General features: G+C 37.5%; 1 protein-coding gene across 2 annotated transcripts; it reads right to left on the reverse strand.

The window, feature by feature from the left end:
• Positions 1 to 955: 955 nt before the first annotated feature.
• On the reverse strand, positions 956 to 27,009 carry slc27a4 (solute carrier family 27 member 4). 2 transcript variants are annotated; one of them, XM_007566381.2, is made up of 14 exons: positions 26,775 to 27,009; positions 12,444 to 12,605; positions 10,023 to 10,233; positions 8,958 to 9,141; positions 7,669 to 7,827; positions 6,449 to 6,518; positions 6,180 to 6,271; positions 5,577 to 5,686; positions 5,222 to 5,431; positions 4,142 to 4,268; positions 3,437 to 3,574; positions 3,185 to 3,349; positions 2,256 to 2,402; positions 956 to 1,324 (listed from the first exon to the last, which is right to left on the reverse strand). In XM_007566381.2, exons 1-14 carry the CDS (start codon positions 26,855 to 26,857, stop codon positions 1,167 to 1,169), a joined length of 2,016 nt encoding a protein of 671 aa, XP_007566443.1. In that variant the 5' UTR covers positions 26,858 to 27,009; the 3' UTR covers positions 956 to 1,166. The 2 variants fall into 2 exon arrangements, with proteins under 2 accessions (XP_007566443.1, XP_007566451.1); XM_007566389.2 differs by lacking the exon at positions 26,775 to 27,009 and adding an exon at positions 15,188 to 15,592.
• Positions 27,010 to 27,552: the final 543 nt, after the last annotated feature.

Genomic DNA, 27,552 nt, shown 5'->3' on the forward strand with positions numbered 1-27,552 from the left:
AAAAAAAAAAAAAAAAAAAAAAAAAAAAAAAACGTTATTTAGCCCAGGGTTGACTTTATCCTGTTGCTTTACTTTGTGTTCCAGCAGCCAATATAAAATGGGTTCAACAGCTTTGCTTTGATGGACTCCAGATGCCAATGTAGGATGGATTTGGATGGACATACAGCATAAAAAAAAGAATGATAAAATACAAGTTCTATCAACTAAAATATGTAAACATCAACTTAAAAGTATTTGGTATGTTGCTGACATATTTTAATAAATAAATAAAAACAAAGTTCTGATGGCTTGCAGCTGATTATTGCACTGCAGATGCTGGAGAGTTATTGCACATTAAAGCTGCAACCACTGGTCTAATTTAACATGCGTGTTCCTTCCAGCTGCTCTTAAATTGTTCCCTTTTAGTAGAAACGCACGGACGCTTTGGAGAGCAGCGAGGTCGGAATGACTAATGTTTCAGGTAATCTGAACTTCAGATGGTGTGAGAGATTGTGGTTCGTCACTTTCTGGCTAGTTGTGCAGGTTAAGTCAAAAGCAGAGGTGCCATCTTTCACAAGATAATCTCACTAGAACATAACATGATAACATGAACAGAGATAACTTAGGTGCACAAAGGTCCCTTCGTTGTTCTTCACACTTTATATGCAGGACTGGTTTCACAGTTCTCTTCAGCATCCTTTGAAGTTTGTGTTAAATCTGCATTCGCAAGTTGTTGCATTCTGGATTCCAGGCAGCTTGTATGCCTTATTTCTTGCTGGGAAAGCATGTTTGGTAAGGGGTCTTCAAGGTCGGTGTTGCAATGAAAGGATGTTTGAAGTTCCAGAAAGAACCTGGTCTCTGTGGTTGGTGCCTCTCTTTTTGTCTGCTGAGGTAGCGAGAGAGGTTGCCGGGGAGATTTCAGCCGGGATGGATGGAGCAGAGCATATCCTTTTGAGCGTGCTGTCCATATATCTCGTTTTTTTTTTTTCTTTTCTTAGAACTTTAATGAGCAAAGTAGGTTTGAGCGTATGTGTGTGTGCATTGGCCTTTGGAAGCGTATGGCTCTTACGTTAGCATCCATGTATATGCTCTGCTAACCTGGGCAGGCAATGTTGTCCTCTTTTCTTTATTGAAATATGTCTGCATGTCAGTGTGTGCACAAGTTGATGTAGTGGTCTGTCAGGCCGTCACAATTTGTGCTTCCCAGACACTATGGAGCGGTAGAGCTCTTCGTCCAGCTGCACATAGCGCCCTCTGCTGGAATCCAGGAAGAACAGTTTGTCTGACACAACAGTGGGATTAAAACCATCGTGACGCAACTCTGTCTTCTGGAATTTAAACGTCCCTGGAAAAGAGAGGCAGAGGAAAATTGTTTAGATATTTTTTGTTTAAATCAGTCTAGGCTGTTTTTTTTTTTTTTTTAATTATTATTTTGTTTTTCTTTCATGGTTTATACACATTATTCAAGCCCAAATTCAAGACTAAAATTTTCAGAATTTTGGGGAGTTATGTTAGATATTTCTATCAATGTTTGAGATGAAACAAAAAACCTGCCAAAACCAAAGCAGTTCAGAATTACAGGTGCGATGAATGAAAGGAGGACTGCATCAAAGTAAGGAAGTGAAGAAAGTAGGAAGGAAAAAGAGACTAAAGACAAAATAAATGAGTGAAGACACTGTTTCAAGGAAAGAAGGAGGGCAACAAAGAAAAAGAAAAGAAGGAAGAAAGATCAATGAAAGTAAGGGAGGGGGAAAGGAACTAACAAGTGAAGTGACGTTCTTTCATTTCCTATTTCTCTCCCTTCGTTGTTTCATTGCAACTTTCATTCTTTCCTTGACATTATAGAAAAAAATTGCTGAAAGGTTTATGCCTACCAGTTCTCAACAGAACAAAAACTATCTAGCTTTTCTTAATTGTTTTTCTAAGAAACATGAATCTAAATATTAGTGGAGTGTGTATATAATTGAGCAAGTGTGCATACTTTGAACCGTTGTGGTATAGAGAAAATCCATAATGAATTCAAACGTGCATTATTTTTAAAGTTCAATTGATCTATTGATTGTATAATATTTATGAAAATTAAATCTTTCATATTAATCACTAAAGACCCAAATATAATATGGCTCTTGCCCAGTGGCCACTGGAGATGGACCGCGGAGCGCCCAGCAGGTTTAGACAACAGACAGATGAAGATATGATGACCCAAAATGGGGGCATGTACGCTTCACCTACACAGCACATGGATCCTTTAGAAAATAAAATGAGCAAATAAATACCCGTCTTGTTGACTTCTGGAAGGAAGCGAAGAAACACGGGTCTGGCATACGGAGGGAGAACTTTCTCCATGTCCTTAAACAACTTCTCCAGGTCGGTGGATTGGGACGGATCAGCGATGGCTGCCATTCCAGCCTTTCCCTCTGCTCCTGTGCACACAGAGTCAGACATACAAGATGATTCGCTACTAACAACTGTAGAGATCTAGGTTCAGGAGCAACCAAAACCCTTTATTTATATTTTCAAACAGCACCAAACTTAATCAGCTCTTGGTCATACCGTAGTGGAGAATGTGCCTCCATTTTTACATCCATTTGGACATTTTCTGTACCTGCATTGTCTATGTTGGAGCTGGATAGCTGGAGTCAATACTATTAATCCATTAAAACAATAGAGGAAAGAACCATCCATGCTCATCCTCCTTCAAATCCAATGCTCATACTGAGCACATTCTTGATGTACGGCAATGTAGAAAAATGTAATAGTTCATTTGCTAGCCTTCCTGTTTAACACTATGGATATCCTGTGCTCATAACTTATCCATTTTGCCAAGATTGGATGAACATTTCACTTTCAGATTTGTAAAGCTGGTGGTGACATGACTCAAATGACTTTTATTAGTAGTAACAGATGGTTCTAAAAAGCATTCAGAGTGGCAGGCTGAAAAAATATGCAAGCTACACTTTTCAAATGTTATTTGTAGAAATATTTGAAAGCGATAAAAACACCTTTTGTTTGTATTCTTCTGCTTAATTTGTTTATAGCGAGCCCATACAATCTCAATAAAATACATTCAGGTTTGTGGGACTTTGAACTCATTTCATTTTGGGACAACTAACAACTTTAGAGACATGTTAGACATTTTCTTAAGCCCTTACCATGTAATGTCGGAAACATACAGCATGAACACAAGCCAAGCGAAAAGGTTTACCTGGGATTTCTACTCCATAAACAACCACATCTTTCATCTCTAGCAGCCTGCTTAAGGTTCCTTCCACTTCGGTCGTTGAGACGTTCTCTCCTTTCCACCGGAAAGTGTCTCCTGTTCGGTCCTTGAAGTACATGTGGCCGTACTTATCCATGATCAGAACGTCGCCTGTTTGGAGGATTTAATAACCGATTGTTCAAATGAGGTACTTCAAACATTATAATACAATAACATGTGCTGGAGGAGGATTCTAACCAGAAAGATAGGCGCTATCGCCCCTCTTGAAGACACTGCTAGCGATCTTCTTGCTCGTTGCCGTTTCGTTAACGTAGCCATCAAACCTTCGGAGGGGATCGTTCTGAATGATCTTCCCAACTAGCTGGCCAGGCTCGCCTTGAGCAAGAGAAGAACCAGATTACTTCACATTTGTTGGCATTTTTGGTAAATATTTGTTCATAATTTCAGGATTTTGCTATATTATAGTTAGAAACTGTTCATGTGTGAAGAAGAAGTGAACTTCCAAAACATTGTTATGCATAGGACTACAACTAACAATTATTGTGGAAATTGATTATGCTAACAATTAATCAGATAAAAAAAAAAACTGGCATAGTCTGCAAATTTTTAATAAAAAAGTACTTAAAAGTACAAGACAAATAATTCAAATCCTTTTAATCCTGCTGTGTGTTGTTCTTTCAGCAAATTACCTTTTTTAGAGTTTGTGTACTCTAGTTACCAATAAAATCAATCATTAAGTTAGTTGACAGTTATATTACCAATCGATTCATTTGATTAATTATTTAAGTTCATATTTTCATCAATAATCCAGTTTTCATTATTAACTATTTTGTATGTGAATATATAAGCAGCCACATCTCTGTCGACAGTTTCTTAAAACAACAACAACAACAAAAAAACACAGCAATTTTTAATGTATGACTCACGAAAGTAAAAACCCACCAGGTTTACAAGGAATGCAGACACCATCAGGTCCTCGTATGAGCTCCATGGTCTCCTCATCAACCCTCACCAGCCTGATGGGATAGATGAAGGGCAGAATCTGGCTGTTAAAGCCACATGCGCCAACCTAGACGGCAAACAAAGAAGTTAGAAAAAGGCCAGGCTGGTTCATTTTTGCAGTGTATGTGGATCTGGGAGGAAGGGAGGAAGGAATGTGGCGGCAGTGATAGCAGCGTTTCCACTTCACGTGGATTCTTTAGTGAGCAGCTGTGCGGCTTAGTCATCTGAGAATCTGAAGATAGACCGGCCATACAGCCTGGCCAAGGCTCCAAACTAATCATGCTGACACTGTTATTAAGCAGGTGCAATTAACAATCCAGGCCCATCATGCAGATAAACACCAAGTCACACTCAGGCCTTGGCACCCAGTTGTAGTATGACTCCAAGCTTTGGAATAGTCCAGATCTTCACATTGTGCACAGACTCAGCCAGACCTGATTGGCTTTACAATACCAATAAAAGACCCACATGTGGCTGCTAAGCTGATAAACATGCAGATTTTTTTTTTCTCCACCACAACAAAGCTAAAACCTACGGTGCATGTGATGAAACCTCTGTATTTATTAATACCACAACTCTGCATGCTGTGAGGAAACATGCTTGTGTAGACAGGATTCTTTGTGGTGGTAGCACTGGGGTTAAGACAGCCTGGAAAGAAAAGGAGTACAAAGAGCATAGCAGCCTTATCTTTGCCTTCACACTGAAGTCAGGTTTGTCAAATTTGCTGCGATTCAGCAACGTTCAAAAGATTACAGAGGTCCAAGGCTGTTCTTTAACCTGGTGCAAAGGTGGCCTGACAATGCTGCAGACACAAGGAATCTGCAACAACTGATGTGCTGCTTTCTTAACGGAGTATTTAACTACACTGTTTTACAAATCAATTTTGGTTTTGCACATTTCATTCCCCTTGTACATATTTCAGAGTCCGTGCGATCTCTATTTTATGTTTGTGACATCACAATAAAATAAAGTATTTTCCCTAAAGAATTCTCACTGCTTCTTAGCAGGTTGTGTTCCCACCTTGTTTCCAAAGTTACCCAAGCTGCAGTTGCACTCTGTGGCTCCGTAAAACTCTGCAATCTGCGGGATATTGTAGCGTTTCATGAACTCCTCCCATATGGACTGGCGCAGGCCGTTCCCCAGCGCCATGCGCACCCGATGCTGACGTTCAGAATCTCGAACTGGTTGGTTTAGTAGGTATCGACAAATCTCTCCGATGTACTGCACGATCTAGATGTTGAATATGGAAATGGGAACAGAAACGATTCCAATGATTAATAGCAATTCAATTAGGTTGACAACAGGCTGTTCAAATGTTTTGAGGAATATTTTCAAGACGTAACAGAGTGACTCGTGTAAATGAAATTAGTCTTACGGTGCAGTTATATTTGACACAGTCGTCCCAGAAACGGGACGCAGAGAACTTCTTTCTGATGACCACAGTCATTCCGTGTATTAGGCACTGTCCCACTCCCACAATGTTCCCTGAGAAAGAAGAATATGAAGATTCACACCGTCACTCTTTTTGTACGAGGTCATCAAAAAATGGAAAAGCTGAAATTGCAGATGCAGCTGAAATGAACAATAAAATCAGTTTAATTCTGTCTTTCCTTCTCGGACATTTGAAACACACATTGTGTTGAGATCAACATGATGCCAAGGCTCTTCAGAGGAAGTGCAGTAAGTAGGCCAAACTAATTTGCCTTTGTTTGCACAAGGACTCAAACCAACATGGATGTGACGTTTCTACAACCGTAACCCAACCCACAGCCAACGACTGCAGCCTCTCCCTCATCTAGTTTGATTTGCATTTGAGGCGGAGTGAAAGTCTACTTGTAAATCCTTCTTTCCATTAGCCTTAGTGTGAGAAACTGGCTCGAGCACATGTTTTTGTTTTTACAGTTTGTTTAAATCGCTTTTGTACGGTAGGAAATTGAGCCAAAAGGGAAGTAAAAGTAGTAAACTTAAGCAAACATACCTGCAGAGTGATAGAGCGGGAGACAGTCGTAGAGGACATCGTCTGGTGTCATCCTAAAGCCGTAATATACCAAAGCAGCCATGCGGTAGTATCTGAAAACAAGAACGGAGGTAGATACGAGTCAAATCAGTCAAATCAAACGCAGCGAGATTTACTTTATCTCCATCTCCTTCTGTGCTAAGATTATTTGAACTATACACAACATGGATCTAAAAAGAACAGCTGCAGTTCCTGTGTGTTCGTTTGTTGGCCAAATGCCTGCTTCCTACCTGCTGTGCACAACAATGGCAGCTTTAGGCATCCCTGTGGTCCCTGATGTGTAGATATAAAACAGCCGATCTAAAACAGAAAACACAGAAACAGAAGATGATATCAGGTTGATATTGTGCAAATGCGATAAATGTCTAAAAATGTTTCTTCTGCTAAATTTCAACTTCTGCATATATATGCAAACACGGTGTGTTCTACCTGAGTGTTGAACCTTTTCTAGAAGGAGTTACTCACTTTCTCACTCTTGATCAGAGCACAGATGGAATTGAGCAGTGTATCATAGTAAGCCCTATCAGCACTGTCTGATCTTATAACCTGAAATCTTAAACTCACACGGATTGAAAAAAAAAAACATAGCAGAATAATTTCAAAAAGACTTGTATAGATGTGAAACAAAGTCAGAGTGAATAATTGTTGTGGCTCTGTGTGAGTAAAGGTCAGGTGGAAACGTTACATCCTCTCTTGAATTGTTTGGTAGACAGAAATTTTTGTGTGTCAGGTGCTTTATGTGAGAACCAGAATAAGCAGATAGAGAGCAGTTTCTTTTTAAATGTAATGTTTATATAAAGCTTTGCAATAGTATCCGTACCCTTGCATAGATACATTTATACACAAATCGGTTATTTATTCATTCAGTGGCTTCTGAAAGCAATTAGATTCACTACATTCAATATTTTTTGGCTGCAGAGTGCCAGGGAGATGGAAACAAAAGTACACCACAATTTTTATATATTTTTTTTACTTTCTCACTCGGCTCTAGTCAGATAAATCCAAAACTGATGAACGCTACATGTGCCAGAAATCTAACACTGTATTTCTCTCTGGGGCAATACTACATGTGCATGCATTTTGTGATCTTTGCGGGTCCCACTCTGGACAGCCACAGGTTGGCTAACATGTCTGTCATGCCACCTCAAGCTCCATAAGTATATGTTTGCTGAAATAAAGTCATTTACATCCAATACCTCCAACTACTGGCAGATCACTATTTTGTCTACCTCTCGTTTGCATACAAGCAACAGTGCTGCAATGTTTTCCAAAAATGAAAGTTTGTATGATAAACTTGTATCTTATCATGCTGAAATGTTTGGAACCAGAAACATAAGCTACATCTGAACAAAGTGAATTATTGAAACAACTCCCAACAATGTAACAAAAGGCAGTTTGTATGAACTTTGTCGTAAGGGAAGTCAAATCCGGCCCGACATCGCGTGTTCACCTGTGAAGCAGCGATCGGGCCGTTGAGGCAGGCGAGACGAGGCGCCAGCCAGCAGGGGCTCCAGGCACTCTGTTCCCTGCGGTACTCGCTTGGGGTCCCAGTCTCCGGAGCAAAACATCAGAACCGCCTTCCTCATCGAACTGTGGACCTCTGACACCGCTGTAAAAAAAAGAGAGAGAAAAAAAAAAGAAGAGCCCTGAAATGTTGTGGGATAATTAGCATAATTTAAACAATGGTGCAGGGAGAACACATGATATAAGGTCAAAGAAGGTTAAAAAATAAGCCCAGAGCAACTCGACCAAAAACAAAAAACAAAACAGGAGAAAGTACCGTGACAATGAGTGTGAAACTGAAACGTCTCAATGGTTTTTTTCATACTGTATAAACAGAAACGGTGTGTAAGTGAAGCTTTATGTCCTTCTGGCTCAGTGCTGATGCTGTAAGCATGATGTTTGGCTGCACCACAAAAAGGCTGCAGTTCCAATTACTTAAAGGCATTAAGCACATCACAGGCTGAAGAACCAATACAGAGAGAGCTTCATCAATCTCCGAATGTACACTTCCACTCTCTTAATAGATGTTGAGGTCAAGGATTTTTTTTTTTCCCCTGATGGAGCATAGATCCAGGAGTAAAACAGATCCCAAATGAATGTTACATTGCATGTTCATGTAATATGCAAGAGAAGGTTAGTCTATTAAGACGTTGTTCATTAGTAGACAAGAGATAATTAATGCAATTTTAATTCCACGCACATGACCTTTTAATGACTCATTTATCTACCGAGTGAGTCAGGCAATGCTTCTGCTGAGTGATTTTTTACTTTTTAGCCGTTTTAAACTGGTAGGACAAAGTCACATTTAAATGCATAATGTGCTGCATGTGTGCACATAAGCTTGGATTGAAGACATGCAACCGATTTTGAAAAAAGTTGAATCATCAAAAAGAGAATGTCGAATATTTCTGAGTTCTAGGTCATAAATCTGTAAGAGTTGAACATTGTTCTACACATTTTTGCCACCTTCATCAGTGGCTGATTATCACTTATCAGGTGGTAGTCTTGTCAGACCTTGAATGCCACACATTGGCTATAAAGACAGCTCCACTGACTGATACTGAGGAGACACCTACTCAAATAACCATGTATCTTTTATGACCTCAGCTGCTTTCTCCCTGCACTTGCCTCTCTCATTACAAAGGAAGGAGAACAGCACCCATCAGCATAAGTCAGTACTGTGCACGCAGGAGGCATAGGGTGGCTGTAGAACATGAGCTCTTCCCTTTATCTTACCATCAGAAAGCTCTGAACCAAACACCACAGCCTTGGCATTGGAGATGGTAACACAGTGGACCAGGGCATCTAGTCTCAAGTTGAAGTTGATGAGAGCAGCTTCAACTCCGATTTTAGCCATTCCCAGCCAGAGGCCCACATACTGGGATCTGTTCTCCATGAACAGGGCCACCACATCGCCTTCCTGAAAGTGGAAATGACAAAAGAGACACGTGCCGTCAATCTATAGTACACACGCCACTTTAGTTTTTCACGTTACAATTAATTTTAAAGCAGTTAAAAAAAAAAAACAGGAAGTAGCACACCTAAGACAGAAGGAAATCCTATAAGGCTGTCAAATGTTGCCTACAAATAATCTGAAAAGTCCGGCCTTTCCTTGCTGAAGAATAGCACCCCCACAGCATGATACTGCCACCACCAATTCAGAAAAGTGTGGCATCCACTTGTACTCATTCCTCTCACTTTAATGCTCCCAATTAAATTCCAGTGAAACAAATTCCTTACAAAAGTTATCTTGTGAATAAATAGTCAGTTTGCATATAATTAAAAATTAAATTGTGATATTGATTGCGATGAACCAGTTTTTTTTGTTTGTTTTTTTCCCCCATCACTAGTCTCTCTTTCAGGTCTACTGCCCAGTTGTTTAGAATCAAAATGTACAAACACTTGGGCAATTATACTATTGGGAAGCAGATTTTAAATTCAGGGCACCTAAAACAGTAAAGTTAACTAAATAAATGGTGTATGCAAGCAGACCTTCCGGCCTAACACGCCACCCTAAAAAGATGTTGGCAGTATGATGCTGTGGGGATGCTTTTCTTCTGAAGAACAGGCAACTCTTCTCAACTTTTTCATGACGAAAATTATGAGCACCATGCCTCGGTTTCCTTCTATAACTTTGTGCTGACAGTACATTAAAAGAAATACACACTGTACATTGAGGTTAGCGTTTATAATGTGACAAAAAATTGTATCCATTTTTAAAAATGAAAAAAGAGAAAACAAGTTTCACAAATCATTTCTAATTCAATCCTTTTTTTTGTTTTTATTTGTTTTGCTTTTCACCTTAAAGCCACGACCCAGCAGCAGGTTGGCCACTCGGTTGGAGTATTCATCCAACTGTCGGAAAGTCCACCTCTCTCCGGTCCCCTCAAAGATGAGAGCAGTTTTGTCGCCATGGCGCTGCACAGTTTCCGCAAAGATCTTAGGAAGAGTGTTCTTCTCTCTGACGTGTCGCTTGACATTGAGCTTCACGCGCAGTAGCACGTAGGCCGCGCTTTAGGAGAAAAATACAACACACCTTAGAGTTACAGCTCTAGAACTGATTTTATTTACAAACATAAAAGTGCTTCTTCTGCAAAAGAATCCTAACCTACACGTAATATTTAACAAGAAATGCCAACTTTGCTTAGTTTTACATGATCAACATGGATCTTTTCAAGGACAACCTTCAAGTAATGGCTGGCAGTTTTATGAAGCATGCCTCATTTGCTGGGAAGCGTTACAAAACATGCATTTATATTAGCTATACGTAGAAGGTACAAATATACCTTTAAGTTATTGTTCATATATAACTGGATCCATTATCGACACACATGCAATTCACAGCAGGAGAAGTAAAATATTTAAATAAGCATATCCAGGGGGCAAAGTCTGACTAAACAGCAACAATCAGTTCTCTGTATTTATCACACAGAGGTACAAGCAGAAGCCGTGGCTGAGTGAGGTAAATAATTACAGAAACCTCATAAAAACCAACAAGCCAAGTAATTTCATGGCTGTACTGTGTTCTTGTTGAAATTCTTATCATTGCATAAGGGATTAGTTTTATGCTTGTCGAGATAAATGGAGTTTACTGTAGCTCAGACGTCCAATTTTCACTCACATCACCTTTGGGGTTCTCTCTATTGCAACAGAACAAAACTGAAAGCAGTAATAAGCCGTTTAGTGTAACCTTTTTGAGCAAATGTTCTACTGCTAATGCAAAGCTACCACTATTTGTCACAAGTGTACATGCCAACAAAATGCCAATGGCTTGTCAAACTACATCACACAATACCACCCAATGAGCCAGTGTGGAAATGTCAGCCACAGCCCAGGTGAAATTGTTGAATTCTTAACCTTTATTCATAGGATACTGTGAGTAAAACTAAAAAGCTTACTAGTTTTATCAAAAGAAGATGTAGGTATGTGTATATGAAAAGGAGGATATGTATCTCTTACTCACAAAGATGGAGTCCTTATTTTACACGTACTAATCAGAAATATGCACCATTACTAGATGGACCACTGTATTTGTTCTGAGGAGGTTTTTAAAAGGACAGGTTTTTGTTTACAGTTTCCCGTTTTACCAGTGGTAGAGGGGCGGGGGGAAAGGAAGTTAACCACAGCACATTACCATAGTAACCTTTAACTGTAAATATTAGCTCAAGGTTCACACATTAAATAATCGCTGTCTAGCTGCGTCCTTGGCATTTTTTCCACAGAAATATACGTCAAGCTAGCACCTTGGATACTATCAAGTGGCCCCATCAACATTTCTGCAAATAAAATCTGACCTGAAGATATGTTTTAGGCTTGGTATTAAATAAGGAAATGAAGTGCAAGGAAATGCAAGTGACTGGGGCTTCAGTCACTTGCAAAATACAACTTGTGACTTTATGTAGTAGACCAAAACAATGTGGTAGCATCAAAGCTGTGAGATTATTAAGCAGGAAGAAGTAAAGCAGTCCAAGTTCATGTGAAGCGGTTTGGAAGTGCATGCAGAGTAATTATTTAGGTCAAAGTTAATTTGTGGTTGAGAATCAATCACAAGATTTGAAATCTGATGTTTACAAGTGGTTTTCATCCAATCTGGCAGAAGTTGAGATATTTTGCAAAAAAGTACCTTTTGGGGCCAGTTGTAAGTGCCCCCAAAAGGTGGCACTATAAAGTATTTAAGTAGGGGGGTTGAGCGAAATCTGAAATTGTCTAGTGACAATTTATAAGAAAAAATAAAATATAGGACTGTGAATACTCTTGGAAGGCCCTGTGAAGGAATCAATAATCAAAACGACACTTTGCAATTATGTCCTGACAGAGAGAAATTAAATGAGAAGTTTATGTTATCTGAATAATTAATGTGACATCTTGATATCTATAAATCATTACTGATAGATTAAAATGTATGATTTTATGACATAAAATTTCAAAAGAGATGGAATATAGAACTAATATTTTTATGAAAGGACAAGACAACAGTTCAAAGACTTTTAACATCAAATTGATGTTACTTTGTATCAGAGCGTTTTCCTCTATTTTAAACAAGCAAGCCATAAATACCCATAAATATAGCTCTTGTTTTATTATTTTACATGTGTTAAAGCTAATCAGTGAATGATTATTACCTATACAGGGGCTGTTAAAGGTCGGTGGCAGAAATTCCAATTCTGTGTTGTAAAATTTCAAAAAGTGCATTTGACATGTAAATATATGTTTTGTGCTTACTGTAGATCTCTGCCAATTGTTTTGGCAACAATATCCAGAAAGCTCCATCCTCCACTTCCAAGGTAGAAGATCAGGATGGCTGGAAGAACCTGGTACCAAGGCAGGCCCACCACCAGCCTCAACACAAACAGCAGGACTGTGCAACATGCCAGACGCATCATCCTGAGGGGAAACACACACATACACACACACACACATATATATATAACTACAAATCTGAATCTTTTCAGGCCAAGCAACAGACCACTTACACAAATACTGCTAGTAGAGTATGTACACAGGAAGGGATTTTTGAGTTTGCGCTGCCATAGAGCCAAAGAATGTTATCGACTGTGATTCTGTTTACACATCCTGTGCCAAGTTTGAACTACTAACTTAGGCTTGGTGTGCACACTCCTTTGTCCCTCAAATTATTTCACATTTCTCACAAACTTTATATATATATATATATATATATATATGTAGAGCAACACATTACTGCAAAATAGAAGAAAAATCATGCATGACTTAAACATTTTGCACACAAAAAAATATCCTGAAAAGTATGGCATGCAATACTGTTATTATTGGATTTGTATTCTGGATCAATACTTTTAGAACCATCTCCCAAGTAGGTTTCTAAGAAGATTAATACAACTGGATGGCAAAAGTCTTCAGGCTGGTGCTTTGATCTCAACTAGCACTTTTTTGAATAACTATTTTGTTCAGAGATTTTATAATGAATTTTATTTGTTGTTTCTGTTATTTCATTTGAATTTTTACAATCTCTTCCAGTTCCAGTGTTAAAATGTTTATTAGAATTTAAAGTTTATTGATCTATGTGTTCTTGCATTATTATGCTATTAACACTATATTATTTGAAAATAGTCTCAAAACAACAAAATTATCATTTATTGCAATAACTACTGGGATAATTTATCGTCCAACAAAATTTGTTATTGTGTCAGACCTACGCCACCATTCTTGCAGAAGCGTCCACACATGACAATGCTGCCACCACCATGTTTCAGCATGGTGCATTTTGGATGATGTGAAACATTAGTTTTCTGATACATGAAAAGGTTTAATGTGCACATGTCTTTGATTTTTCTCAAACTGCACAAATGACTTCTTAGAGTTTTCCTTAAACAATGTTTTTTTTTTATTCTTGTTCTTCCATAAAGGCCAGATTCTTGAAATGCATGACTACAAGCTGACTTTTTCGAGATTCTCCTTCTTAAGCTGTCAATCACTGAACTCTTTGCTGCTTCTCCCATTAATGATCCCATTGCCTGGTCAGTTCGTTCAGTTTCCTGGCCATGGCTTGGTTGGTTTGCAGTTGTCCCACACGCTTCCCATCAACAAATAATGGACTAACAGTGACTAACAGTTTGTTCACCAGTTGTCCTTAACATCAAAGGGCCTCGGCGCCATATTAATAATGAGCTTAAGCAACACATTAATTCTATTCACCGATTAGAAGACTTCTGAAGGCAAATATCTTGATTTCATTTAGCCATGAGAGAAAAAGGGGACATTTGTCCTACATTTAGCTACATCCATCTTCCCTTAGATTTCATTTTGCCACCACCAACAACATCATGCACAGTGGTGATGGTGTGTTCAGGATTATGTGTAGTGTTGGTTTATCAACGACATTTTGCATCATAACAAATTCGAGCAAGACATCATAATGAATGGTTCGTGAAATTTGCTTATGTGTAGTAATAAAATAAACTGTTAAACAAAATACACAGCTTACTGAAAAAAAAAATTACTTTTCTCTTGCAGCTGAGAAACATTTCAGACCTTGAGGAAACCATACTTAAACATACTGATACTGTTTCTGATATTAGTGGCTACGGCTACATGGTAGCAAGGAAAGAGGATCTCAGTCTGTAAATAATATGTTTACATCCTTGCTTATAAGAAATTTGCCAGCCCTAGTCTCGTCTCTTAACCACCCTAAAAGAAGACCGTACATTCAGGGATAGCTTGCTTTCTTGCTTCAAAATTGTGATTGTGTTCTTTTGCTCTGCTTCCAACATGTGGCTGCGATTGTGATTTTCATCGCTAAACCGACATATAAAACCGAAACAAGCTCCCGTGTCATACCCTAATTTTACTTCGCTATTAATAACGAATGGGATTTGAGAATGATTCAAAATCACAAATGACAGAAAGGTAGAAGCAGCCACATGACGGACAGAGACAAAAGCTTCATCATCCGCCGTTGCTGAACCCGGAAATTTAAAGGCGCGGAGCATCATATTGCGGTGGGGGCTCTGGTACGGAGAGGAAGGCTCAGCCCACTGCTGGTAACCTCTCTAACCAGATGCCATGTGCGCCTCAGATACGGCCTTCATTTGTGAGCCGGTCGGTTTGTGTTTATTGTGTTGTGATATGATGCGGCTCATCGTGCTAACGGGCTTTTCTACACAGGCAGGATGCGCTGCGTTACGTGTGCGCCTCGACTTAAGGAAGCGGATGGACAGCACGACAGCAGCAGCTGTATCTTTCGTGATGAACAGGCATGCGGTCTCCATATGCATAATTTACCTTTTAAGGATCTAAAGCTGCCTGAAATTACAGATCAGAGTGAACCCTTTGATTCATATCAGTGGGTTAATCGCTCATAATGCCGAGAAAGTGTCAGGACTATCTTCCGTTCTCCCAGGGAATAAAAACCTGACCACCAACCCGCGTAGTTGGCGCACACCAAGCCCTTAGTTGTGGTACAGGGATGAGATTTTTTTTTTACGTACCTTGCCCCCTTCCTCTCACTGCTACAGCATGTAGGCGCTCAGCGCTCCGAACGTGAAACTCGTTGTGGGAGATTCCACCTTGATCGGCTTACAGGCCAGCCTGGTCGCTCCCTCCGGCTAGATAGAGATTCAGAGAAACGCACCCAGGCAGACGCTCGCACTGGGCTCTCCTCCTGTCGTCAACCCCGCAACGACCTCCCGCTGCTGCTGCTGAGAAAATGCCCGAGCGATGCGCGTCGACTTTGACCCCACGATCATCATCGGGATCACAATAATTTATATTATCCTTCGATTCATTGTAACCGGTGAGCTCGCAAACAGGCGTAATTCAAATGACCTTATAATTTTCTAAGAGGAGCCCGCCCACGTCAGTCAGCGTCAAATCAGTGAATCAGGAATAAACGCTGACAGACGGCTGGAGCGGACCAATGGAGAGAGATGGTATTACGTCTCGTCCGGGAGAGGTGGGGTTTGCTGCGGTGTGGGAGAGGAAATGCGGCTTTGCTTGTTGGCCAGGAAGGCTAGGGGTCCGCTCCTTTCTGGCTTGCCGGCGTGAGGGATGAGTTTATCACTGCCGGTTACAGGAAAAAAGTGGAAGGCGGCAGGATGGCCCTACATAACCTGCTTTTACACACTCAAATTGCAACAGACTAAAGCTGGTGTGTGTGTGTATATATATATATATATATATTTTTTTTTTTGTTAACTGTCACTATGTCATGGCAGTATAATAAGATACACATAATCTGCAAAAAAAAAAATCAAGTTCCTCTGACTTCCCATAATGCTAATTACAGAACTATACAGTCACGACATGGTGACAGTTTTAACAAATAAAATATATACATATATTTTATAATATATATATTTAAAGTACATACCCAAGCTTTAATAGTTAAATGCACATTAACTTCCAGGTTTTTAGGCCTTCTTCACATGTAAATGAATTTTCAAAAATAATAATCTTTGGAGGCCTACTTGTCCTTTCTAAAATGTTATTGTTTCTAGAAATTTCTTTATCCATGCAAAAAAGAAGAACCCTGACCCATAATGTTCTCGTATGTGTGTGAGTTCTGTAAGTGATAATGTGGTCCCTGAACTTTTCTCTGTTGATAATGAACTGTCAATTTGTCTTAACCCCTTTCTTTATCCTGGACAAGAGATACTGTCTCCTACTAACAATATATACTGTTTACTTTTTCTTTAATCTAAAAAGTACTCTTGGAGTAGGGTTTCTATTCTTTCAAAAGGCATAAATCAAAAGTCATGTTAAATCCACAGGGATTATTCATAATAAAGAATCATGTTATGTCAGCATTTACCATACAAGGTAGGTCAAAGTAGGTGTACTGGTTGTTAAACCAGTGGAGACCATCTGGAATACGCCCATATGCTCATTTCCCATGGTGCACACCGTCTGTCCACCCAGTCCAGCCGCTATATTCTCTGGCTTTCAAATGGTGAGGACCCAAACAGGCCAGCCCACACAGCCGTCTCCACCCGGTAATGACTGTTACAGTGTAAAATGAGTCCTGCCTCACCATGCTCTGCTCCACTCAGTTACTACTGCACTGTCAACAAAAGAGGCCAACAGATTAGCAAGGAATGAGGCAGGACAGGATGTTGAAATGTGCTAATTAGAAGAACCAGTTTCTCTGCCTTTGAAGACCTTTAACCTGGAAATTTTCAAGCTGGCAAATTGCTGATCTGATTGCAATCTCAGACGGATATTGGAAAAGTGCAGTTATTTTTAAAGCTTATCTCTGCTGTTGTACTTTTAGAATAAAATGTATACCTTAAATTAAACACATCTAGCTAATAAAGTATCAATATCTACTGCAGAATTACAAGAAATAAAAGGTTGGTAAAAATACCTTTGATGAAAAAAGTAGATAATTCTGCTTATTGTGCATTTGGGTCAATTATGTCACAAGAGACAAGAACCAAGCTCATTTGTAAACAGAACGAGCAAGAGACATGAACAATTTTAACTTGAGTTTTAAAGTGACGGGCAAGAAGAGTTTAACTTTGATGACCGCCAAGCTATGCTTGATACTGCAATGATGATAAAGCTAAACTATGACAATGTTCGTCCTTAGCTTCTTAACTGGTACAGATTTGTTTAATTTGCTACTTGATTTTTTTTGTGTGCTTATCACTTGCACAATGAGTAATCAGTGAATTCTACTTGTGTCATATTAAATAGATACAAGTAGTTTAATCTTATGCAGATTGAAGTCTTACTGTTTTGGCTTATCCCAACTACTCTCTTTCAGACTGCATAGCAATTGGATATTCTTCTTCCTTCTGGATTTAACTGGAATGATTACAATGGCACAGGCTATCCTGCAGCCGCATGAATGATGGAGCAAACCAGTATAGGTTAGAGTTCATGATAGCTATAGAAATGATTTTCAAAGAAAGTAGCGTGTGATGCAGAAGTTGCACAGAAAACATTTTTGGAATTTGAAAAACATCCTAAATAAACACATCGAGGGTAGCAGGTGGTTTTGTTTGCGTTATAAATTGAGTATTTGGCCACTTACAAATTTTCCTTGTTTTTGCTCATTTAATACATTTAAATGTTTAATGTTAGTAAATATATTTTAGGGCTAAAAATCTAACTGGATTAATTGTTTCATGACTAATTGGGTATTGAAATAATTGTCAGCTAATCAAATAATTGTTAACTGGAGAGACTCCAAACTATTTGCTGAAAAAAAATCTAGAGTAGTAATTAAACTAAACTAAATACATTTTCCACTTACGATAAAATAAACAGATCAGTATAGATGTCATGTCAAGAAGAAGGCGCTGAGCTTTTCTCATGTTAATACCAGAAGTATTTTTTTTTTTCAGCTGCAGATCCACAGTTTGCTATAAATTATCAAGTAACCAACTGCATTTTGGAAATACAATGTTTGTTTTCTTATTTAAAAAAATTAATTGATTTATTTATTTCTAACAGGCTTAAATGATTAAATTAAAAATCTGCAGAATGTGCCAGATTAGTAGCATCATTAATACATTTTAGTATAAAAAATAACATATATGGAGTAGCTATCAAATGACAATTGTATTAAAGAGGGGAAAAAAACATCCAGTTAACACCATTTTAAATTATGAATTAACTGTGATTAATCCTTTTTTTTTCTCTTTTTTTTTGTCCAAAGGGCTGATTCATATAACTAGAATAACCGACTAAGCCGAGATTTTCCAGATTTGCAAGCCTCGATTCGATTTTACAAAACCAGTAGCGCAAGTTACCATGGCGATTTATTCTGTGCAGTTTAGTTAATCCTGAAGTTTTATTTGTTTTGTCAGCGGTCACGCCTATCAGAAGCCAATGTGTTTTGTCCGCGATCAAGTTTTCATATCTCTCTGTTATGGTCTTTTTTATCACCCTGCATTAAAACATCACTCAGTTTGGTATTCAGTCGAGTAATATCATCTGATGATGTTAGAAATAAGAAAATAACTTTGGTTTTGACAATTAAAACAAATAGCCAATTTAAATTATATGGCATTTTAAACATGCACATAAACATACCTTTTGTTTTCATCATGGGGGTTGCAAGAAAAATGTATAAACTCCTTAACAATTTAGCTTCCGTATTTTGATTGCCGTTAAGCTGCCCTTACGCTAACAACTATACAATAAATTGCCCCTTCAAAACAAAAGCATCATAACTAAAATAGGAAGTTAACCTAGATAAAGGTAATTAAAGGCGAGGCAGTGAGGGACAAGTCATGTGCACATTGTAGTCAACATTTTATCCACATATTTCCCAAATACTGGAAAATGTTATTCAATTTAATCCCGGCCTGTTGTATTGTTTATCGCTATACGGAACAAAAAAGAGTGACATGAACGAATCTGCTTATATGTGAACTTGACTGTTCACATATAAGTTTAAAGTTGTTTATTTGAGCAAATGATCGCGTCTGATTAGAACGGGTTGGAAATGTAGGATTTTTGCGGGTAATTGAGCAATCAATCAATCAAATCATTATTGTTTACCATTGTCTCGGCAGTTTGCTTTGCGTAACGCGCTTCAATTCCTCATAATCCTCCATCAAACGATGATGTTTGTTTGGTGTGGGGTATGGCGTACGCAATTTAACCGACATAGCATCAGCGAATTTGATCGATATCATGGTCAGCTGAAGAAATTTGTGGACGCATATTTACCTGAATGCCTGTCTTGATAAGGTCGCACCTCGCCTGGTTCGGCCTTCCTGAAACTGATAAAGCTAGAGCTGATGGTGCTACGTCAAACCTGTCTTTATCTCAAGTCCTAGATTCGTAATCCTACTTTTGAGAAACAGCCCTCAATATAACTAATTATATCACATAAACACAACCTGTCTGATGAAATAGGTGGAAAAAAAAGTCTCAGAAGAAGACATTACTTCAAGAATTAAATGATTTAGAGGATTGTAATATATATATATATATATATATATATATATATATATATATATATATATATATAAATAAAGTATCTCAGGCCCCACTTGTGTCAGTCAACAATAGTGTTGATGACTCAATAATAGAGTGTATTTGTATAAAGAATAGAAGCCCACTTCATAGGATCTTATATGTATCCTCAATCACCAAGACCTTTAGAAAAATACTCTGGGGATCAAAACGTGGAATGTACTAATGTCTAATGAGCAGCATTTCAGAAAACAACATCGTTTTGCCCGTTTGGCGTGGTGGTGGTGTGATGGTCGAGGTCTACTTCAAGCTTCAGCTCGAGTTATTCATTTATTTATTTATTTTTTTTTTTTTAAATAAGTCTGGCTAGAAGCTTTAATGGCCAAAGCAGACCTACAAATATCCAAATACAGGACTTTTAGCTTTGCTGCAATGCAAAGCAAAATTGTGGATCATTTTAACCATTTGCTTCGTTGCTCTCGGCAACTTCCCAACATTGACAAGTGCTTAGTACAAGAAGGCTCACATTTTACATAACATAAAAGGAATGTGACATGTCTCCAAACACGTTGCCTAATCTAGCAAGCTTGCAGAAGATCTGTTGCAACAAAACCCTGGATCCGTACTGCAACATTTTACTCTCTTTAGCCATAAGAAGAAAAAAAAGTAGGACACATGATTTTTACTTTTATGTTGCCCATTTCAAATGGCTGGTTGTACTTGGCAACAAACCTAATCATTACTCATTAAACCATGAAAGTGAGCTGATCACACTGCATTTATCCCCGTCATTCAGCACAGGAACAAGCAGTATTACTCTGCAAATAAATGATGCAGTGGTGCAATCATAGGAATATGAAAAAAAAGAGTATGAGTTTCACCTTCCAAGTGATATGTCATTTTTATTTCTCACTTGAGGGATAAGATCCTGCCCGACATAAAAGACATAATAAAATAGAAGATTAAGTTTGTGAAACTCCTATGCTGATACCAGTTAGACAAGTTATCAATGGACAGATGAAACCACTCCCATAAGATTAAGCATTTTCATTCAGCATATTTAGAACAACAGACTTATTTTACTAGAGAGCAATATGGGTTCTTTAACAGGATTGAAACTTTTTTTTTATTTGGGTTTCCAAAAAAAAAAAAGAAAAGAAAAATCATAAATCTATTCAATCTTCATCTGAAGTGAGAATGCATTATAAATAATCAAAAAACGACAATGCTTTCTATTTTTTATTGCACATTAGAGATTGCATCAAGAAAATTGCACTGAGAGCTAAAACTTTTTACAAAATCAGCAAGTGACGTCACTGCAATCACGCTCCTCCAAACTTTATGCAATTCAAAGCATGAAACAAAATTTTCCTTCAAGTTACATCACAAATAAATTTACAATCTCACACTTTAGACCAGCTGGGGGTTGGGGAAAAAAGTCTGCAACTATGCAGTAACTTACCGTGAGCTAAACGACAGCAAGCATGTTTCCAACAACATGCATGCTGAACTCTGCCCAATTTCTCCATGCTATTACTCAGATCTCTTATTGTACATCTGTTAAATTCAACTAGCTCCCATCCCAAAAAGACAAGAATAAAATTGATGAAGTTCAAAAACTGCAAGTCATACTCCCTTTAAATAAACATATTCTTCTTATCTTTTACATTCTTTAACTGGTTTCAAGAAGCACTTATGTAAGGAATTGAAAACTTTGAAAAAACGTTCATTTTTAGTCATCCAGTTCAAGACCAAAGTGTGCATAGAGATCTCGCGTGGTGGTCCCCCTCAGAGCAGCTGCAAGACACACACACACCACACACAGGTTACAGGGTCAACTTGCTCCGCTCTACTTTTCAAACAATCCACTAAACACTGACCAGACCGACATCACAGCATGTGAAATCCACAGCCACTTTGAACATATGGCTTGACAAAACAAGTGTGTTAAAATGTTACCACAATGACACGAGTTTTCCATTCCTAACCATTTAGGAATGGTTACTTATGGTTACTTATTTTAATTCCTTTCAGGAGAATGCAAGTGTTTGCTTTTTCGCAAATTATCTTAACACAACGTCAGCTTTAGCATTTGATAGTAAGTACAACAGAATGCAGAGGAGGAGGGTTGCTGTTATTGCTGGTTTATAATTAACCATAAATCAAGTGAAAAAAAAAAAATCAAAAGGACATCAGAGACCGAAAAACAAATCATTTCATTTAAATTACTCAATAGTAAAAAAACTAAACAGAAATATTCAAATGTGATTTCAAAATAAAAAAGAATGAGTAGCGCAGCTCAAGTTACATAACATTTAAACTTTCATTCCCTTCCATCGATCTACAATCAACTGAAAGTGTTGACTATCTCATGATGACAACCTTGCTACCTTTCCACAGTCTCTTAGCTTGCAACGTTAACAGTTAACATTTAAAGATCAACATAAACATTAAGGCCTGGAATATACATAACCTTCTGTTCACTTGTTACTCCACTGCAAGTATAAATAATATGCTATTTAAGAAGAACCATATATTTTGCTACAGAATTATAAACAAAGTGAGAAGGTCACAATTATCTCAAAGGAAGAGAGTATTTGTTTAATGTGAGCGCTTGCAGATTGACTTCAAAGGCACAACATCACTCCTGCATTCCACTTCTATTCAATGCAACAGCCAAATACTTTTCTCAATGTTCCTCAAACAAGTAGAGTTAAGTGTCACTGCTATATCTTGGATGGTAATGTTGATGCAACTTGTCTTCTCACACATTACTTCCTTCCAGTGGATAACTATTATGGCCTTTAATTTAACAGAAAAACAAGCACATCAAGATTAAATGTTTGCAGAGATAGCAGCAAGTTTAATTGAAAACACAAGCACAATCAAGCCAAAGATTAAACATAAACTTTTAAAGCAAAATAAACTAATAGAAAAGTGAGAACAGATAAAACATGCAGATAGAAACTGTTTTGAGAAAATTTAGCTCCGTGAAAGACATGACATGATATATTGCCATCAGAAATCTCAGCCAATTCAAATTCTTTGAAAATAACATTGTTATTTGAGTTTGACTCCAAAATGTTTTTTTTTTTTATAGAATAGGTTGTTGGAAGCCGCCCTCAGAAATTTTGGTCCAATTTAACATGACGGATCACACAGTTAATGGAAATTTTGTGGCAGTGGATCTTTGAAGCAAATCTCCCATTCTATCACACCCCAAAGGTGATCTATTAAATTTAGATCTGATGACCTTAGAAACCAAAGTGAGATCAATGTCATCGTCAAATAAACAGTTTGAGATAATCTGAGCAATGTGACATGGTACATTGTCCTTTTTTTGTTAGAGTAGAAAATATCCCCCATACAACTACAACATCACTACGGGGAGCCTTTGAGACAATGCGGAATGGATCTGAGGTTTTTTGTTTTTAGACCAGATTCTGGACCTAAAATCTTCATCACACAGCTGAAATTCAGACTTTTTGGACAATGCGATGTTTTTTCAATCTTTTCTTATTCCAACATGGTTAGCTTGTGTAAATCACAGCCTCCTCTGACTATCTAATAGGACTAGCACTCGGTTTGGCCGTCAGCTCATATAACCAATCTATTTCAAGTTTTAGCTAATTGTTTGTTCAAAATTGAATTTTGAGAGGTTATTTGAGATGTTTTGGATTTTCTATCACCTTGAACTGCAATAGTGCACCTATAAAATAAGAATTGCTTGAAAATATTGACAAGATTTGTAGTAGAATTGCTGGCAAAGCTCTTAATGGCCTGAGTGATCTCTACAAATCCAGGTCTTTGAAGAAGGCCAGGATCATTTTTGGCTGATCATAGCCATCAGCCAAAATGATAGCTAGGCCAGAATTCTCCGCTTTACCTTCTGGACGGAGACACAGAATGTGATATTGTTAAACAAACACAATGAAAAAAAAACTACTATTTCAGCAGCTATTGCCTTGTCGATTGCAGGGCCACATCGTTACAACTAAAATGTACTACTCTCTTTTTAGTATGCATTTCTATGTTTGTTTGTTTGTTTTTTTTGTATGTCTTCACTGCTGTCTACACAACAGATTGCCCTTTGGGGATAATAAAGTTACTTGAATTGACTTCATCCACACTACTGCTCGTCATTGGACATGTTGGACATTTCTCTTCTTTGGACCCTTCACTGACAACCATATCGCTTTCATGCCAATTCTGATAGTCAGTTTGAATTCAGATCCAAATTCAAAGCACACCAAGTTTGTTTTTTTTCCAATATTTTTTTTTTATCTTATTCTCTTTTTGTGATCCAACTTCATGTGTACAAACATAGCTCATACAAACTAATGAAAAAGAAAATGTGTCAAAGAAAGTTTTGGTCGTGCCATTAAATTACCCCTAAGGTGCTGATAATGTCAGCATATTGAAAAAATATAAATTAAAAGTGTTTTGTTTAAATTATTAATGGTTTTTATCCTTACAGGAAAACACAAAGAAACCAGTAATTAATAACAAAAAGACAGTTGTCTTTAGAGGCTAAACAGGGTATCTTTTACGTTTCACCCTGCCCACAAATCCCCTCCCTCTCAGTATAAGAACATACAGTACAACAGTACTCAATGTTTAAGTGGAGACTCTTTGTGAAAGTGACAGAAAGGGCAAGAAAAGGGGTGTGGGGTGAGAGAAGATAGTCTGTGTTTGCATTTGTAATGCATGTGCATGTGTGAATATATCTATGGGGACAGACAGAGACAGTACTTGTCTGTCAATGTGTGCGTGATGTGAAAGGCCGTCATTGTGTCAGAGGGGAAACGCCACCTCCGTTGACTAAGAGGTCATTATCATCTCAACTCTTCATTGTACTTGGAATTTAAAGAGATAGGAAGCTTTTAACTCATAAAACAGATAACAGGACTTTTACTACTTGTCATAAATGCAGAAGAAGTTAATAAAAGGGGAGTGAAAGGGAATACAATTTTTTTCATATTGGTGGTGAAATACAAAGATATAAACAGAGCAAGAGTCAAGCTGACATGTCTATGATTCACCATAACTTCCTAATGTTGTGAAAGGAGTAAACTTCGCCCGTTTTGACCCTACTTTATGACACTTACACAGTATGAATATACTATTGTTTAAAAAATGGCTGTTATAACTGTGGACTTAACATTACATAATGAATGACTAAAGGCAAAAACACGTGAAAAAAACTTAAGACTTAGCATTTGGAGCACCTACCACAAGAAAACAAATGTGCATTTCTGCTGCCCTCTAATGGTTGGCTCTAGAACAGCGAAAAGTCTGTCCCAAACTAATGCAAAATTAAATGCTGACTTGCACTTTTTCTGTTTCCTGTAAGGTTCCATGTGTATACTCCCATTTCTTCCAGACATCTACTTCATGGATTCCTTTAATAGTAACAATATCACAGGCTACAAAACTTGAGAATCAGGACAGCAGATAAATCTGTTCGCCTGGGAACTCCAAAAATGGAATAAAGAAAATAACAGGATATTTCTGAGAAGAACTGAACTGGTGTGTGGGAGCAATGTAGACTACAAACCTGACTCACTTAATTCCATAAAACTAATTTTGTGGAAGGATGCACAAAAATGTTTGACCCAAGTCAATCAACTCCACATGCAATTTTACCAAATACTAAAGAAAAACATATAAACACTTAAGAAATCAAAAAAAAAAAAAAAAAAAAAACAAATGAGTTTGCCTAAAAGAACACAAAGACCCATCTCACAATGGCTAAAAGTATTTCTTCATAGACAGTTATATTTTTCTCGATTTTTTCAGAATTCCTCAACTCAATTAAAAAAAAAAAAAAAAAAAACTTTTATCTCTTACCAATCTTTATCTTAACGGATAAAGATCAATTTGGTAAACCTAACTGACCTAGAACAGAAAAAAGTTAATTTAAATTAAATATCAGACAGTGAATGAAGAAAATAAATGCGTGAATCTTTCTATACAGCTGAGGCAACATCTGGATTCAACTGTATATTTGATAAATGCAAACATATTTTTACAGCCATTTGACTTGCCCTCTTCTGTACACTTTTAATGTTTTAAAAACAAATGTGAAAATGTCTTACCGATGCGGCCCAGAAGCGACTGGCCAATATCTTTGATGTCATTGTATTCGTGCAGCTTATCTATATGTTGGTCCAACTCTTCCACTCTACATCCCCTGCAAAAACACTTAATGTTGGCTCAAACAAATAATTTTTTATCCGATTATTGCTACTAATGAATATTAAATTATTACAGGGTAGAAAACACAACTTTGAACTGAGGTATTTAATGATTAAATGTTTAAATGGAAATCTATTAACTTTATGTGCTACCAAAATTTTACCAAACAATTATATGTCTTAGACAAACCACTGACATTTATAAAATACAAAAAAGAAAACACAGCTGCACTCACTCTTCCTCCAGCTGTGTGATCTCTGAATCCAGCTGCTCTTTCTTCTTCTGTAGTTCTGCAACCTCTTCTTCAGGACTCACTTTAGGACTTTCTGGTACTTGAAGCTTTGAGGTTCAAACCACCCAAAATACAAACTGAATGTATGTGTGGCACATGAATCAAAACACTACTGTATAAGTGTTTAAAAGATAAAAAGCTACTTACAGGAGATTTAAAGTGGGAATTGACCTTCTTAAACTTTGAGAATGGAGTTCTAGATTGAAAATGAATAAAAATAAGTGATATATTTCACAAAAAATATTAAACGATTAAAATATCTTTTTTAAACTTCTGCAACTCCCGAAACTTTAGCATCTGTGACTATTTTAAACAGGTTAAGAGATTTCATAACACTGAACACAAAGGCTTTTAAGAATATTACTTTCTGGACTTAGTTTTCAGCTAAACACAACAAAATAGCAACACTTTGCCTCACTTGTGTAATTTGAATATATTTTTAAACATCGTTATTCGATTGTTATTTAATTAGTTCTTCATGGTGTGTTTTATTAGGTTTGCTGCTCACAACAATAAACTCCTCAAAGACAAATAAAAAAGCTACTTGTGCAACGCCTTCATAACAATAAAAAAACATAATAAAATTAATCAAGCTACGTCACACAGAACACTTAGCAACGTTAGCTCCCTTCAAAGCTAAGCTAGCTGTCAATTACCTCTTTTGTGCTTCTTTCTTTAGGTCATTTTCCTCCCCCTTTGAAACACTGTTTCCACTGTCAACACCTTGATCTGTGCTCATTTTCTCTGATCTTCAAGAGAAACACTTTCATCACCGTTAATCTTTTATACAAAAACACTGACAAGAATAACAGGTTTGCAGTTCGCGGCTAATGCTAAACAGAACCCATGGCGGTATTTGATTGGATAATGAAACTAGAGGCGGGACTTAGACAGCGGAAATACAGAACTCGTACCAAGTTGTTTAAACATTGTTTCTTTCTTTGTTTCTTCTTTTCCTTGTGTTTTCCCCACCCTTCTTTCTTTGAAACGGCCAGACGAGAAAAACATTTCTGACTTTTTTCTGTTCAGTAATTTTGACCAGAAAAGAATTCTGACTTTTTATTTGAGAAAAAAGTAACAATACGACTTTTTTCTCCCATGAAAACCTGAGCTGTAGACCATACATTTATATTGTATTATATACAGATATATAATATATTTTGTAATATTTATGTAATGTAATATATATGAGCTCTTTTCTGAAATGAGTGATAAAGAGTTGATTGGTTTTTTTAGTTGATCAAATTTCCAGGCAATTTTTGATCAGTAATTCATGATTTCCTGTTTCTATTTGGTACTAATTTGATGTGCTAGGGGAGTTCAATTAGCCTGCACAAAATAGAAAATGTGAAATAACTTTGTATTGCTACCATGCATGACGAGAAAGTTGAACGAGAAAAGTTAACTATTAGAGAACTGCAACAAATTCTGATA

This window comes from Poecilia formosa, unplaced genomic scaffold, assembly GCF_000485575.1.
Source record: "Poecilia formosa unplaced genomic scaffold, Poecilia_formosa-5.1.2 Scaffold6, whole genome shotgun sequence".
Lineage (NCBI taxonomy): Eukaryota > Metazoa > Chordata > Actinopteri > Cyprinodontiformes > Poeciliidae > Poecilia > Poecilia formosa.

Bases quoted from the DNA above. Each gene is read 5' to 3' on its own strand.
- slc27a4 (XM_007566381.2), bottom strand. From the start codon at position 26,857: ATGAGCACAGATCAAGGTGTTGACAGTGGAAACAGTGTTTCAAAGGGG. The intron at 7,828-8,957 runs GTAAGATAAAGG...TTTTTTTTACAG, and splicing joins TGGTTCAGAGCTTTCTGATG to CGGTGTCAGAGGTCCACAGT. The intron at 1,325-2,255 runs GTATTTATTTGC...TCTCTTTTCCAG, and splicing joins TCCAGAAGTCAACAAGACGG to GGACGTTTAAATTCCAGAAG.